General features: G+C 41.1%; 1 protein-coding gene across 11 annotated transcripts in view; it reads right to left on the reverse strand.

The window, feature by feature from the left end:
• Window positions 1-15000, reverse strand: part of rbfox3b (RNA binding fox-1 homolog 3b) — a 220475-nt gene that overhangs the window by 16243 nt on the left and 189232 nt on the right. For all 11 annotated transcript variants that reach the window (XM_079617798.1, XM_079617797.1, XM_079617791.1 and 8 more), the window contains 3 exons: window positions 10322-10454; window positions 9558-9597; window positions 4067-4125 (listed from right to left, as the gene is read on the reverse strand). In XM_079617798.1, the coding sequence (XP_079473924.1) occupies window positions 4067-4125; window positions 9558-9597; window positions 10322-10454 (232 nt within the window). The remainder of the gene's footprint in view (window positions 1-4066; window positions 4126-9557; window positions 9598-10321; window positions 10455-15000) is intronic.

A 15000-nucleotide genomic window follows, 5' to 3' on the forward strand; every position in this document is an offset into this window, starting at 1 on the left:
GTCAGTCAGTCAGTCAGTCAGTCAGTCAGTCAGTCAGTCACTCACTCAGTCAGTCAGACACTCACTCACTCACTCACTCAGTCAGTCAGTCACTCACTCACTCACTCAGTCAGTCAGTCAGACACTCACTCACTCACTCACTCACTCACTCACTCACTCAGTCAGTCAGTCACTCACTCACTCACTCACTCAGTCAGTCAGTCAGACACTCACTCACTCACTCACTCACTCACTCACTCACTCACTCACTAGTCAGTCACTCACTCACTCACTCAGTCAGTCACTCAGTCACTTAGTCACTCACTCACTCACTCACTCACTCACTCAGTCAGTCAGTCAGACACTCACTCACTCACTCACTCACTCACTCAGTCAGTCACTCACTCACTCACTCACTCACTCACTCACTCAGTCACTCACTCAGTCACTCACTCAGTCACTCACTCACTCACTCACTCACTCACTCAGTCACTCAGTCACTCACTCACTCACTCAGTCAGACACTCAGTCAGTCAGTCAGTCAGTCACTCACTCACTCACTCACTCAGTCAGTCAGACACTCACTCACTCACTCACTCAGTCAGTCAGTCAGTCACTCACTCGGTCAGTCAGACACTCACTCACTCACTCACTCACTCACTCACTCAGTCAGTCAGTCACTCACTCACTCACTCACTCACTCACTCACTCACTCACTCACTCACTCACTCACTCAGTCAGTCAGACACTCACTCAGTCAGTCAGTCAGTCAGTCAGTCAGTCAGTCACTCAGTCAGTCAGACACTCACTCACTCACTCACTCACTCACTCACTCAGTCAGTCAGTCAGACACTCACTCACTCACTCACTCACTCACTCAGTCAGTCAGACACTCAGACACTCACTCACTCACTCAGTCAGTCACTCACTCAGTCACTCACTCACTCACTCAGTCAGTCACTCACTCAGTCACTCACTCACTCACTCACTCACTCACTCACTCACTCACTCACTCACTCACTCAGTCAGTCAGTCAGTCAGTCACTCACTCACTCACTCAGTCACTCACTCAGTCACTCACTCAGTCACTCACTCACTCAGTCAGTCAGACACTCACTCACTCAGTCAGTCAGTCAGTCAGTCAGTCAGTCACTCACTCACTCACTCAGTCACTCACTCACTCACTCACTCAGTCACTCACTCACTCACTCACTCACTCAATCAGTCAGTCACTCAGTCTATATCTGAAATACGCCTCAATAAATCTCCTTTTCTTAAATCTAAATATTTCTCCATGTTTTTTTTAAAATCTCCTTTCTGTCTACATATAATCTCTCTGTTAACCTCTAAAATTACTTTATGCAATATTTGCATTATATCAAATGACGGTTTAATCTTTAATCACACACACACACACACACACACACACACACACACACACACACACACACACACACACACACACACACACACACACACACACACACACACACACACACACACCTTGAATGTTACATGCTGTTCCAGGGCTTGAATTTCAGCATGGGATTGCGCATCATTTTAAATCCCGCGCACATACAGCCATTTCTCTTTTTTTGCTGCTTATTGCGCTTAAACAGTCAAATACACACAACATAATGTCACAATGCTGGTCTTGGTGAGTATTCACGTGTTAACAGCCAGTTTTTTTTAAGTGAACGTAAACAGTTGAGAAAGAAAACGCATGTGTAACAGTATAATGGATCAGTGCGTCAGCTCTTAAAGTGACAGCAGCCTAATAAACCTGCTGCCAAATTATGAGATAATATTGAAAAAATCTATATGGCAGTTTTTCCCCATGGTATTGATGTCAAAATTGTGGCCAGTGAAACTGCTGAGTGGCTCGTAACTTTAGAAAACCACTGGCCACAGTGACTGCGGAGCAAAATATGAATGTCAAGCCCTGTATGCAACATCAAAATACATTCGTTTTCAAACCATGCACTACGGTAAAAATGTTTGGAGGTCATTAAATAGTATTGTGCGTGATAATTATTATTTATTATTCAATAATCTGCCCCTGTAATCATGATTTTTGTGAGGAGGAATAAAAGTTGTGTTTTACTGCCGCTCATATTGTGAATTTGAGCTTGTATAAGAGAAATTCCCGTTGAAAATCCCTCATAAACAATTTTGGGTCACACTTAAGTTTAGAGTCCAGTTCTCACTATTAACTAGTTGCTTATTAGCATGCATATTACTAGGATATTGGCGGTTTATTAGTGCTTATAAAGCACATATTAACGCCTTATTCTGCATGACCATATTCTACATCCCTTAATCTAAACTTAACAAATGCCTTACTAACTATTCATAAGCAATAATTGTGTTTACTAAGGCAAAAGTCAAAGTGAAGAGTGAGAACTGGACCCTAAACTAAAGTGTGACCTAATTTTTGTGACTTTTTTTATATTTCTAATAAAAACATTCAGGCAGATGACAAGAAGAAAGAAGTCGAGAGAATAAAACAAATTAAGCATGAGAGCAAAAGAAAGGTTGAGAAGAGGGAAAGAAAGACTGAGGTGTGTGAGGGAGAAGTGAACGGGATGCCGCCGCGGGCTTCGTGTTGTGTTGCTGGTTTGGAACTAATCCTCCACAGGAAGGACAACACGTGTCATTTCCTTTCATTTATATTACGCATATTCCACTCTCTGCTTCTTCTCCACACACGGCTTGCAAATGAAGAAGTCTGCAGAGAGCAGATAAGAAAACACAAGCCCTCGGCCACGGGCAACAACTCAAACACAGGGAGAGAGAGAGAGAGAGAAAAGGGCAGCTTTACCGTAAGAGATATACATGCGCTTTAATGTGTGTGTGTGTGTGTGTGTGTGTGTGTGTGACACTGGACGACGAGTGTGCTGACTCAGTCTGGATTGGCAAGAAACCTGCTTTGAAAGCACAACACTGACTTCACCACACCGCAAAACATCATTTCAGTAATCGGCATAATCAGTATTATTGCCTTGTTTTCCTGTAAAAAAATATCCGCACACTCTTGAAAGCAACATAAATTTGCTTGAGAAGCAAAAAGTTAAATTAAACCTGTTCTTTGGTTTCAGAGAAATGTCTTGAGTTATGTTTATTTCTCTTCCTCATTAGCAAATGGCCGCCTCACTCAGACTCGCCAGCAAAATAAAGCTGGGAAATATATGATATTAGATGAGAAAACAACTTATGAAAATTAAGCGGAAAATCAGAAATGTTGTTGTTATTGTTGGTGAAACGAAACAAGTTTAAGTACTAAAAAGTAGAATAATTATAACAGAAATATTAAAATCACAAAAAATGTTTAACATAAATACTCAAAACACTAATAAAATACTATAATAGTATGATTTACATTAGGACATTTCTAAAACCAGAAATGAAAAAAAAATAATAAACTGATTATATTAATAAATACTCAAAACGCTAACAAAATACTATAATTTTTCATTAGAAAATTACAAAAACTGAAATAAAAAATTAAACTATGAAAACAAATGTTGATTATATGAATAAATAGTAATAAATACTAGATAAATAATACAACAATTTTAAAACGAAACATATAAACTAATGCTATTTATTTATATTATTATTATTTATTTAAATAGTCAAATATACTCATAACAATAATAAAATACTGTAATAGTACAATTTGACATAAAAATACTAAAACTGAAATAAAAAATGAAAACTAAAAATATTAACTAAATACTATGTATATATTAATAAATACTAATAATTCTTAAAAATTACACTGCTTCACTCCCAGCACCTGTGCTATGAATAACTAACATTACAAATTATATTAATAAAATAAAAAATAATATTTTTTTTTTACATTTAATCATTAAAAAATTACTATATCTAACACTTTTAATACTGTAAATGGTAAAAAATTCCAATAAAATGTTTGTAATATCATTATTTTCTGCCAGAATAACACTGATGTCTTTTAATGATCTTCTCATCTCTTTGCTGTCTATCAGAAACATCTGAGATTTCTACGAGATAACTGTGTTTCTGACCTTAATATCAGGAGTGTGTGCGCGTGAACTCGTACCTGTCGCTGTACGCTGTAGCCGTCGCAGGCTGAGTGTATCTGTACGCCGCGTATCCGCCCTGAAAACACACAAAACACTCATTTATGCATTTATTTATTTCAAATCAGTTTTTCCACCGAGCTCAATGCATTCTAGGTTTGCCTTCTCTGCAAAGGATGCATGAAAACAATTCTGCAGAATGATGCGCTCTCAGAACAAGAGGTACAAAACACCTTTAGAAAGTGATCTGCCCCAGTGACAGCTTTTGTACCTTTTTGTCTCTGAGGGTGTGCAGCATTACATCTCAAAAGTGTGCGTATGATGCCTTTACATGCAGATCTCTTTGTTTTGAAACCGTTTGTGGAAAGGGAGCAGATTCTGTGTATCATAATCAGCAGAGACTCCGAGGTGGAGTGGAGCTCATTTGTCTGTAGGCAGATCGCTAATAACACACATTAATCAGAGCGTCAGAACCAGAACAGACACTGTTTTACACTCTCCGGCCCGACACACACACACACGGACGTCCAGCGCGCGCCACTGGGAGGCGCTACAGCACACGCTTTCGGGATGCTGAGAGTTTTGCATTGATAATGTGTGCCGCATTTCAAATCAGCACAGAAAGTTTGTGTTTTGAGTTATTGTGAATGTGAGACGGAACGGCGTGTGCGTTCCTGAAACAAGCACACACACTCAACGCTGCGGGAAGGCTCGAGTTAGACGGCTTGATTTCCCGTCACTTGCAAAACTATTTAAACTGGAATAAGTTTGTGAGCTTGTGAGTGAAATCAGGTTAGAGGTTGAGCGGGGGATTGTGAGGTCACGTTCCCGCGGGGACAGGAAGTGAGGAGGAGTGGGCGTGGTGCACTTCCTGTGGGACTGAGCTGATTGGAGCCCCAGCCTGCGAACACACGGGGTAATAAATCACACTGTCAGCACCCCCCGGCCCAATACACAGAACATGCCTTTACCAGGACACTGAGAGCCCGACGCTAAATATAACAGACCACACCACTGAAGATGAGCGGAGGAGAGAGAGAGAGAGAGAGAGAGAGAGAGAGAGAGAGAGAGAGAGAGAGAACCAGAGGAGAAAACATGGAAGAAGGAGATGAGAAGAGAAATGAAAAGAATATCTAGTTAAAAACGGCCATTAGACTGACCGAAAGTCTAAATTATTAACACTTAAAGGACTGAACAGAGATCTACGATAAATATACGACTATAATCACATAAAACACACATCAGTTACAAAAGCCAAGGAGAAAAGATACGGTTTTAAAAGTAAAAGAAAAGAAGGAAAGTAAAAGAAAAGAAAAAGAAGAGAAGGCAAAAGAAAACAGAAAAGCTGTCACGGGTATGGTGCGGATGAAGACAGGCAGAGGCACAAAGCTCCAATTCAAACTTTTACTAATAAAACATTTACACAAAAACGGGTACAGGCAGCTGGGTAACACATCCAATACAACGTAACATAAACATTGACCGACAACTGAAAGGTGAAAGACAGGAACTTAAATACACAGAGGATGACGAGGGTACAACAGGTGATGACAATGAAGGATGATTAACTGATTAACTAGACAGGTGATGAAAATGAACTAATGATGATGAAGACAACAAACAGAAAGTCCATGACAAACGTGACATAACGCCCCCCTTCAACAAGGCGCGACCTCGCGCCGTAGAACAACAAAGGGGTGGGGGGGTGGGCGCCCTGGAGGCTGATGAAGGGGTGGCCGATCTGGAGCAGGAAGCCTCCAGGGCGGAGCAGGCCTTTCTGGCGGCCAGGGCGGAGCAGGACGTGCAGGCGGCCAGGGCGGAGCAGGACGTGCAGGCGGCCAGGGCGGAGCAGGACGTGCAGGCGGCCAGGGCGGAGCAGGACGTGCAGGCGGCCAGGGCGGAGCAGGACGTGCAGGCGGCCAGGGCGGAGCAGGACGTGCAGGCGGCCAGGGCGGAGCAGGACGTGCAGGCGGCCAGGGCGGAGCAGGACGTGCAGGCGGCCAGGGCGGAGCAGGACGTGCAGGCGGCCAGGGCGGAGCAGGACGTGCAGGCGGCCAGGGCGGAGCAGGACGTGCAGGCGGCCAGGGCGGAGCAGGACGTGCAGGCGGCCAGGGCGGAGCAGGACGTGCAGGCGGCCAGGGCGGCGTGGACCCTTCGGGCGGCCATGGCGGCGTGGACCCTTCGGGCGGCCATGGCGGCGAGGACCCTTCGGTCGGCCATGGCGGTGAGGACCCTTCGGGCGGCCATGACGGTGAGGACCCTTCGGGCGGCCATGGGAACCGTGTCGGAAGGGCCTCCACGATCCCCTCAGAGGACTTATTGCCCCCCCCCAAAATTTTCTTGGGGAGGTCAGCACTGGACTGGACCAGCGGCGAAGAGGGCTCTGAGCTGACCGGGGCCAGCGGCGAAGGCGGTCCTGGGCTGGACGGGACCAGCGGCGAAGGCTCTGGGCTGGACGGGACCAGCGGCGAAGGCTCTGGGCTGGACGGGACCAGCGGTGCAGGAAGCTCTGGGCTGGACGGGACCAGCGGTGCAGGAAGCTCTGGGCTGGACGGGACCAGCGGTGCAGGAAGCTCTGGGCTGGACGGGACCAGCGGTGCAGGAAGCTCTGGAGTTGGAGTGGGGCTGGTGGCATCATCGACGGTGAAGGATGATCCGTTATTCCATAATACCCACTCCACATAGGCAGCAAAGTTCTCCCGAGGCCCATCTCCGGGCAGGCGTGCTTTGGCCTCAGCGTTGAGGCCTGCCCGGAAGAACATACTGAGGCTGATATCATCATAGTGTACCAAAGGTACCAAGTCCAAATACCTCTGTGTGTGGGCCTCGAGAGACTGATCCTCCTGGGAAAGGAGAAGGATCTGGACGGCTGGAAGATCCATACTGTCTTGGTCGGTCAATCTGTCACGGGTATGGTGCGGATGAAGACAGGCAGAGGCACAAAGCTCCAATTCAAACTTTTACTAATAAAACATTTACACAAAAACGGGTACAGGCAGCTGGGTAACACATCCAATACAACGTAACATAAACATTGACCGACAACTGAAAGGTGAAAGACAGGAACTTAAATACACAGAGGATGACGAGGGTACAACAGGTGATGACAATGAAGGATGATTAACTGATTAACTAGACAGGTGATGAAAATGAACTAATGATGATGAAGACAACAAACAGAAAGTCCATGACAAACTTGACAAAAGCTAATAAGAGAAAATGAAAAGAAATAAGAGAAAAAAGAAGAAAGGAAAAAGAACAAGAAAAAGAAAAACAGAAAAATGGAAAAAGAAAATAAAAAAGGAGAGAAAAGAAGCTAAAAAGAAGATAAAAGAAAAGCAAAGCAAAGAAAAAAAAGTACAGGACATGAAAAAATAAAATGAAAAGAGAAGAAGATAACAGAAAATAAAAAAGAAGAGCAAAGAAAAGAAAAAAAAAACGAGAAGAGAAAAGTAGCCATGTTTATTAAGACTAACACACTAATATATAAATGTTTCGTACAATTAGACTTGAACAAAAACAAAAAAAAACAATTTTTTTAATGAAAAATAGATTAAATAAAAATGAAAAATAAATCAGAGTTTTTCCAAACATATTTGAAAAAAGAGGTGAGGAGCTGATCTGAGAGCAGAGAACGAGAGAAAGAGAGATGAGAGTGTGTGAATGTGTTCACACTGAGGGTCAGTGTGTCACTATCTCTCTCTCTCTGTGTGTGTGTGTGTGTGTGTGTGTGTGTGTGTGTGTGTGTGTGAGAGAGAGAGAGAGAGAGAGAGAGAGTGAGTGAGTGAGTGTGTGTTTGAGAGAGAGTGTGTGTGCGCCTGTGTGTGAGTGTGAACAGCAGCGCCGGCGGGAAGATGAATCCCTTTATCTGAAGCCGCTTCACCTCATCAGAAACACAGTAAGCGTTCACTACTGAGGGTCCCTCGACAGACAGCAGGACCAGTGAAGAATCACATTAACACTCTCTGATACATCAGCACATAAACAACACTAAACCGTTGTTCTCTGTAAACTCTCTGCTAAAGAGAACCGCCGGGCATCGCACCTGGACTACGAGCAGCGGCGCCTGCAACACCGAGCTCACGGTTCGATTCCCAGGGAACGCATGAACTGATCAAAAACCGATCTTGAATTCAATGCATGTGCCAAATGCATGAATGTCAAGTCAATTTTATTTGTATAGCACTTTTCACAATACACATTGTTTTACAGCAGCTCTGTTAATATTTATAATATCTTCATGACTCATTGCCGCATTTAGCAGAATACATCTGGGCGATAATATAGTTACAGTTTGAGACGTTATATACACAATAAAGCAGTTGAGAGCAGTTGCATTATACCATATCACTTTACATGAGTGTACCTTATGTACGCTGATAAAGTTGTATGTAATATATATGATTTTTATTTTATTTTATTTAGAGCCGAGCGATAAAATACAATCAAGCTGATTTGTTATATAGTCTATATCACTTTACATGAGTGTACGTTATGTATGCAGGTAATATCCCACTTTTAATATATCGCTGGGTGATAATATAGTATGTAATTATAGGTAAAGTTGGATGTACTAATAGTAGATGTACAAATCCAACTCCGGAAGAATAAAAGTGAGTGAGGACAGTGAAGGAGGAGAGAGGACCAGGCCTGGACTTTATGTTGTGTTGCTGATGTTCGTTGTGTGACGCTTTACTTTCGTTTTGTGTTATTTTATGATTAAAGTTTCATTGAACGTTTGCCGGTTCCTGCCTTTTTCCCTGAACCTTTAACATTACCAGTTATTCATTTGTTATGTGGTCATATTGATGATTTTGTGTGTGTGTGTGTGTGTGGTTGTACCAACTTAAATATATTTTGGGGCAAAATTTGTACCCAGAAGTGACCAAAACCTGACAAAATCTCCAAAAACCTCCCTTTAGGAATGTCCTCATTTGTAAATCTAGTATAAAAATAGAGAAATTAAAGGTTTTTTAAAAATGCTGAAAGTTTAGTGTGATGGGTAGGTTTTGGAGTCGGGTTAGTGTGTGTGTGTGTGTGTGTGTGTGTGTGAGTGTGAGGGGTAGGCTTAGGGTTAAGGTGTGTGTGTGTGTGTGTGTGTGAGTGTGATGGGTAGGCTTAGGGGTAAGGTGTGTGTGTGTGTGTGTGTGTGTGTGCGCGTGCATTCGAGTGAGTGTCAGTGTGTGTGGGTGTGTCTGCGTGTGTGACTGCAGCATCTTTGCCAAACTCTGAGTGTGTGTGTGTGTGTGTGTGTGTGTGTGTGTGTGTGTGTGTGTGTGTGTATGTGTGTGTGTGTGTGTGTGTGTGTGTGTGTGTGTGTGTGTGTGTGTGTGTGTGTGTGTGTGTGTGTGTGTGTGTGTGTGTGTGTGTGTGTGTGTGGTGACTGAAGTGGATCTAGAGTTCGGTGATCAGGTTTCACGGGTTAACCGTGTGTGTGTGTGTGTGTGTGTGTGAGTGAGCGGCAGGACTGGAATCACACACTCTCATCCCTCCAGAAACAGAGTTACTCACGTAGATCTCGGCGCCGTAGAACCCGTCCTGATACACCACCCTGCGTTCAACAAACGAGACAACGAGAGCGTCTGATTATCACCAATGAGCATGAGAACTGCTGCGTCAGGAGCGCGGGGGGGTGGTGCAGAATACAGTCACATGACCCGCAGAAATAAATCAGTTTGGTGCAGAGAGATGAAGTATGAGCGCGCATGCAGTGCAGGGTAGGGGAACGTACAAATAGAGCCGTCAATCCTTTAATTGCATTAATTATATGGCATCCGGAGTAATTAATTTAATTAGTGTCGCACCGATCAATATTTGCTGTGAAAAGCCTCCGAATGAAGATGATTCTGTTGCGGATGAGTAAACAGTCACATTTATTTCTATTACGCTTTATGCAATACAGACAGTAATAAAAAAAAGAAAATAACGGAATATCAAGTTATTCAATTATGAAACGAATATAATTTCATCTGCACAGCAGCTCTACAGAAGACAATAGTGTCATTATTCAGCTCAATTTGATTTAGTTCAGTTCAATAACAGTGTAAAGTTCATCAATTATGAAACTTATATCATTTCATCTGCACAGCAGCTCTACAGAAGGACATAGTGTCATTATTCGGCTCAATTCAGTGTTGATTCAATTCAGTTTAATAACATTTTCAGTGTTCATCAATTATGAAACAAACTCGACTCAGCTGAATTCAGTTCAGCTTTTGTTCGCATCTAATAGTGTCAGTGATCTGCTAATATTAGTGAATATGAATATGACTCACGCTCCGTATGCCGGGATTGGCTGAGGAGGAGGAGCCGAACGGAAGGTGTTGTAAACGGCACGGCCTCTGCCCCTCAGATGAGCCCCTCTGTACGCCACCGTCGCTCCTGCCGCGGGATACGGGAAACCCGCCACTGCACACACACACACACACCGAGAGCATTATGAGGACGCACAGTGTACGTGTGCTGCATGTGTCTCTGTGAAACAACTAGACACTTAAAAATGCTGGGTTGTTTCAACCCAATTTTGGGTCAAATATGGACAAACCCAGCCGTTGGGTCACATTTTTTAATTACATTTTTAACCCAATGAATGGGTTTGTCCATATTTGACCCAAAATTGGGTTGAAACAACCCAGCATTTTTTAGAGTGAAGCTGAGTGGTGTTTGCACATGCACAACTCATGTAGTCTTGTTGCTAGGGTGTTGCTAGGGTATGCCGTTGCACCCTAAAGTTTCTGTGATCTCTAGTGTTTGTGTTCCTCCTTCAATGTGAGCTAATTTTTTTACCCATTTTATAATACAATATAAGCTTATTTTATCCATTTATCAGCTACCAGTTTTTCTTTTTTTTTTTACCCATTTTATTGGCCACCAAATGTCATTATATAAAAAATATATATATATTACCCATTTTATTGGCCTCAAAAAAAAATTTTCACCATATTTTTTATTGTATTTTATATATATACACACTTATTTAATTGCCCACCAAGTATAATTTTTAACCCATTTTATTACCCACCGAAAGCTTTAATGTCAGATTTTTAACCAATTTACTGTCCAGCAAATAATTTTTTTCTTATTTGCAAATTTTTTTTTATAACCAATTTATTGGCCAGCAAATACATTTTATGTTATTTTACTAATTTTACTGACTTTTTTTTTTTTTTATCCATTTAATTGCCCAACAAATAAATTTTTTTAACGCTTTTTTATTTTTATTAATTTTATAAATTTTATTGGCCACCAAAAGTATTTTGAACCATTTCTTTCTTATACCTCACACAATGGAAATACAAAATAGACTCTTTTTTTTGTATCTGTTTAACAAGAACGTAAATATCTTATATAGCCTACATTTTAATTATAAAAAGATAAGAATCCGTCACTGAAAAAAGAATGTCTCCTGGCACCTGAATTGGTCCCGTGTCGTTCGGTATATGTAAATTTAAGCTCACAATGAGCAGGCCATTGGCTACACTGCCTCAATAAAAGCACATTCATCAAACCAGCCGACAAGCCGTGGCATAAACCCACAGAAAAGCATGAGAGAAAGACATGCAGTGACTCTATACAGTCACTGACGGGACGGTTCCTCTGCTGCTGAAGGACTCATAACCCGCTTGATGGCTTTTAATGCTTCCAGTCGTGCGAAGGAGTTAGAGAGAGTAATCCACACGCTGGGGAAGAGACGCAGATTAATCAGATCAACCGCGAGTGCTTCATTATCTGCGTAACGTGCCGAGCAACAACGAGAGAGCTCATCTACACTCATTAACACACTTCAGAGCGGATCTGACTGGAGTTACAGGGACTATACAAGAGATTAAAGGAAGAGATCTGGCAAAAATTAAGATTATGTCGTCATTTACTCATTTACCTACTTTAGATGTTCTTTCCTGAGCTTTAAAGCACTTGGTAGTTGAGCTAACTTAAAAAAATAAGGTAACCTATCACATTCAACTTATTAAGTTAACTCAACCAATCCACTCCAGTTAAAATCAACTTGTATACTTTTGTTCATCTAATAACTTAAAAAGTTGAATGCGATAGGTTACCTTATTTTTTAAAGTTATTAGATGAACAAAAGTATACAAGTTGATTTTAACTGGAGTGGATTGGTTGAGTTAACTTAAAAAGTTGAATGCGATAGGTTACCTTAATTTTTTAAGTTAACTCAACCAATCCGCTCCAGTTAAAATCAACTTTTATACTTTTGTTCATCTAATAACTTAAAAAAATAAGGTAACCTTTCGCATTCAACTATTTAAGTTAACTCAACTAATCCACTCCAGTTAAAACCAACTTGTATATTTTTGTTCATCTAATGAGTGTAATCTTTTGAACTTAAAACTTCTTTTAACAATTTTTTTTTTTATAGTTGAGCCAACTTAAAAAAATAAGACAACCTATCACACTCAACTTTTTAAGTTAACTTTTGTTTTGTTTTGTTATCTTCACAAAAAGTTTTAAGTTCAAAAGATTACCTGGTACTCATTAGATGAAAAAAACGTATTTAAGTAGATTTTAACTTGAGTGGATTAGTTGAGTTAACTTAAAAAGTTGAATGCGATAGGTTACCGCTCAACAATTTTTTTTACAGTGCAGTGAGTTTTTATTGAATGGAAAAGTATTTTTTTGTTGCACTGAACAACAACACATGGGTGAATAAACGATTGCATAATTGATGGTGAATTATTCCACGGAGGGAATTCCTGATAGTATAAACCTCCTCTCTGTGTCCGTGTCGCTGAAGTGATTCTCAGGGTAAAAGTGAGCATGAAGGTCCTCTAATAAGAGTCATGTCAGTGCGAGCTATGCTTTTGTTCATTCGTCAAAGTCACCTGAAAAGATATTCGGCGTCTACATTTCCATCAGCAGTGCCAACACACAAACTGATCGTGGCAACGGAGCGACTGATGCCAGAGCGAGGCCGGGCCGGATACTCTCTCAGCTCATTACCTCAGACTCATCACTAGAGGCTCATGGGAAGGTTTGGGTTGCAAACAACAAAGGAGGAGGAAGAATCTGGCGCCACGAAGGCTTCCATCAGCATATGTACTTCTCAGTACAATCCAGCACACACAGACCTTAATAAACTCACAACACACTGACTATCACAACACATATGGAGACTGCAGACGCTGATCTTTACTATACAAGTTTTCTAAGAGTATCATAAAAACAATATATTAGTAGTACAATTGCTTATAATATTATAATTAAAACACTAATTATAATAGTTTAATAATAGTTTATATTTATACACACGTGTATCATATATAATTAAATATAACTTTTTATACTTTTTTATGCGGATGCCACTTGGTTTGACATTGTTTGTATCTAATGCAATGAAATTCACACAATCTTAGGTGTGAATTCAGAGTCCAAAGGTGCCCAAATAGTTATGTATGTATGTATGGATGGATGGATGGATGGATGGATGGATGGATGGATGGATGGATGGATGGATGGATGGATGGATGGATGGATGGATGGATGGATGGATGGATGGATGGATGGATGGATGGATGGATGGATGGATGGATGGATGGATGGATGGATGGATGGATGGATAGATGGATAGATGGATAGATGGATGGATGGATGGATGGATAGATTGATGGATGGATGGATGGACATATGGATGGATGGATAGATAGATGGATATATGGATGAATATATAGATGGATGGATATATGGATGGATGGATAGATATATGGATAGATTGATGGATGGATACATGGATGAATGAATGAATAGATCGATGGATGGATATATGGATGGATGGATAGATGGATATATGGATATATGGATTGATAGATAGATAGATGGATGGATGGATAGATAGATTGATGGATGGATATATGGATGGATGGATGGATATATGGATGGATGGATATATGGATGGATGGATAGATATATGGATGGATGAATGGATATATGGATGGATGGATGGATGAATGGATATATGGATGGATGGATAGATTGATGGATGGATGGATGGATGGATGGATGGATAGATATATGGATGGATAGATTGATGGATGGATATATGGATGGATGAATGAATAGATCGATGGATGGATATATGGATGGATGGATAGATGGATATATGGATTGATAGATAGATATATGGATTGATAGATAGATATATGGATGGATGGATAGATAGATGGAAAGATGGATAGATGGATGGATATATGGATGGATGGATGGATAGATGGATGGATGGACCGAGAGACGGACAAATGGATGGCTATATGGATGGATGGATAGATTGATGGATGGATATAGGAAGGATGAATGGATGGCTATATTGATGGATGGATGTATGGATATATGGATGGATGGATAGATTGATGGATGGATAGATGGATGAATGGATAGATGGAGGATAGATGGATGGATGGATGATATATGGATGGATGGATAGATGGATATATGAAAGGATGAATAGATGGATGATATATATATGGATGTATGGATAGATTGATGGATGGATATATGGATGGATGGATGGATATATGGAAGGATGAATGGATGGCTATATTGATGGATGGATGTATGGATATATGGATGGATGGATAGATTGATGGATGGATAGATGGATGAATGGATAGATGGAGGATAGATGGATGGATGGATGATATATGGATGGATGGATAGATGGATATATGAAAGGATGAATAGATGGATGATATATATATGGATGTATGGATAGATTGATGGATGGATATATGAAAGGATGGATGGATATATGGATGGATAGATGGGTGGATTGATATATGAAAGGATGAATGGATGGATATATGGAAGGATGGATGGATGCATGTGTGTATCACTGCTGAACGTGTGCTGATGTTGAGTCCTGATGCACTGTAAGTGTGTGTGTGTTTGTCTCAGCAGCTTCACGAGGGAACGATCAGATGATCTGTGTTATTTAAAGGGT

The sequence above is a fragment of the Phoxinus phoxinus genome, assembly GCF_949152265.1.
Source record: "Phoxinus phoxinus genome assembly, chromosome: 1".
Classification (NCBI taxonomy): domain Eukaryota; kingdom Metazoa; phylum Chordata; class Actinopteri; order Cypriniformes; family Leuciscidae; genus Phoxinus; species Phoxinus phoxinus.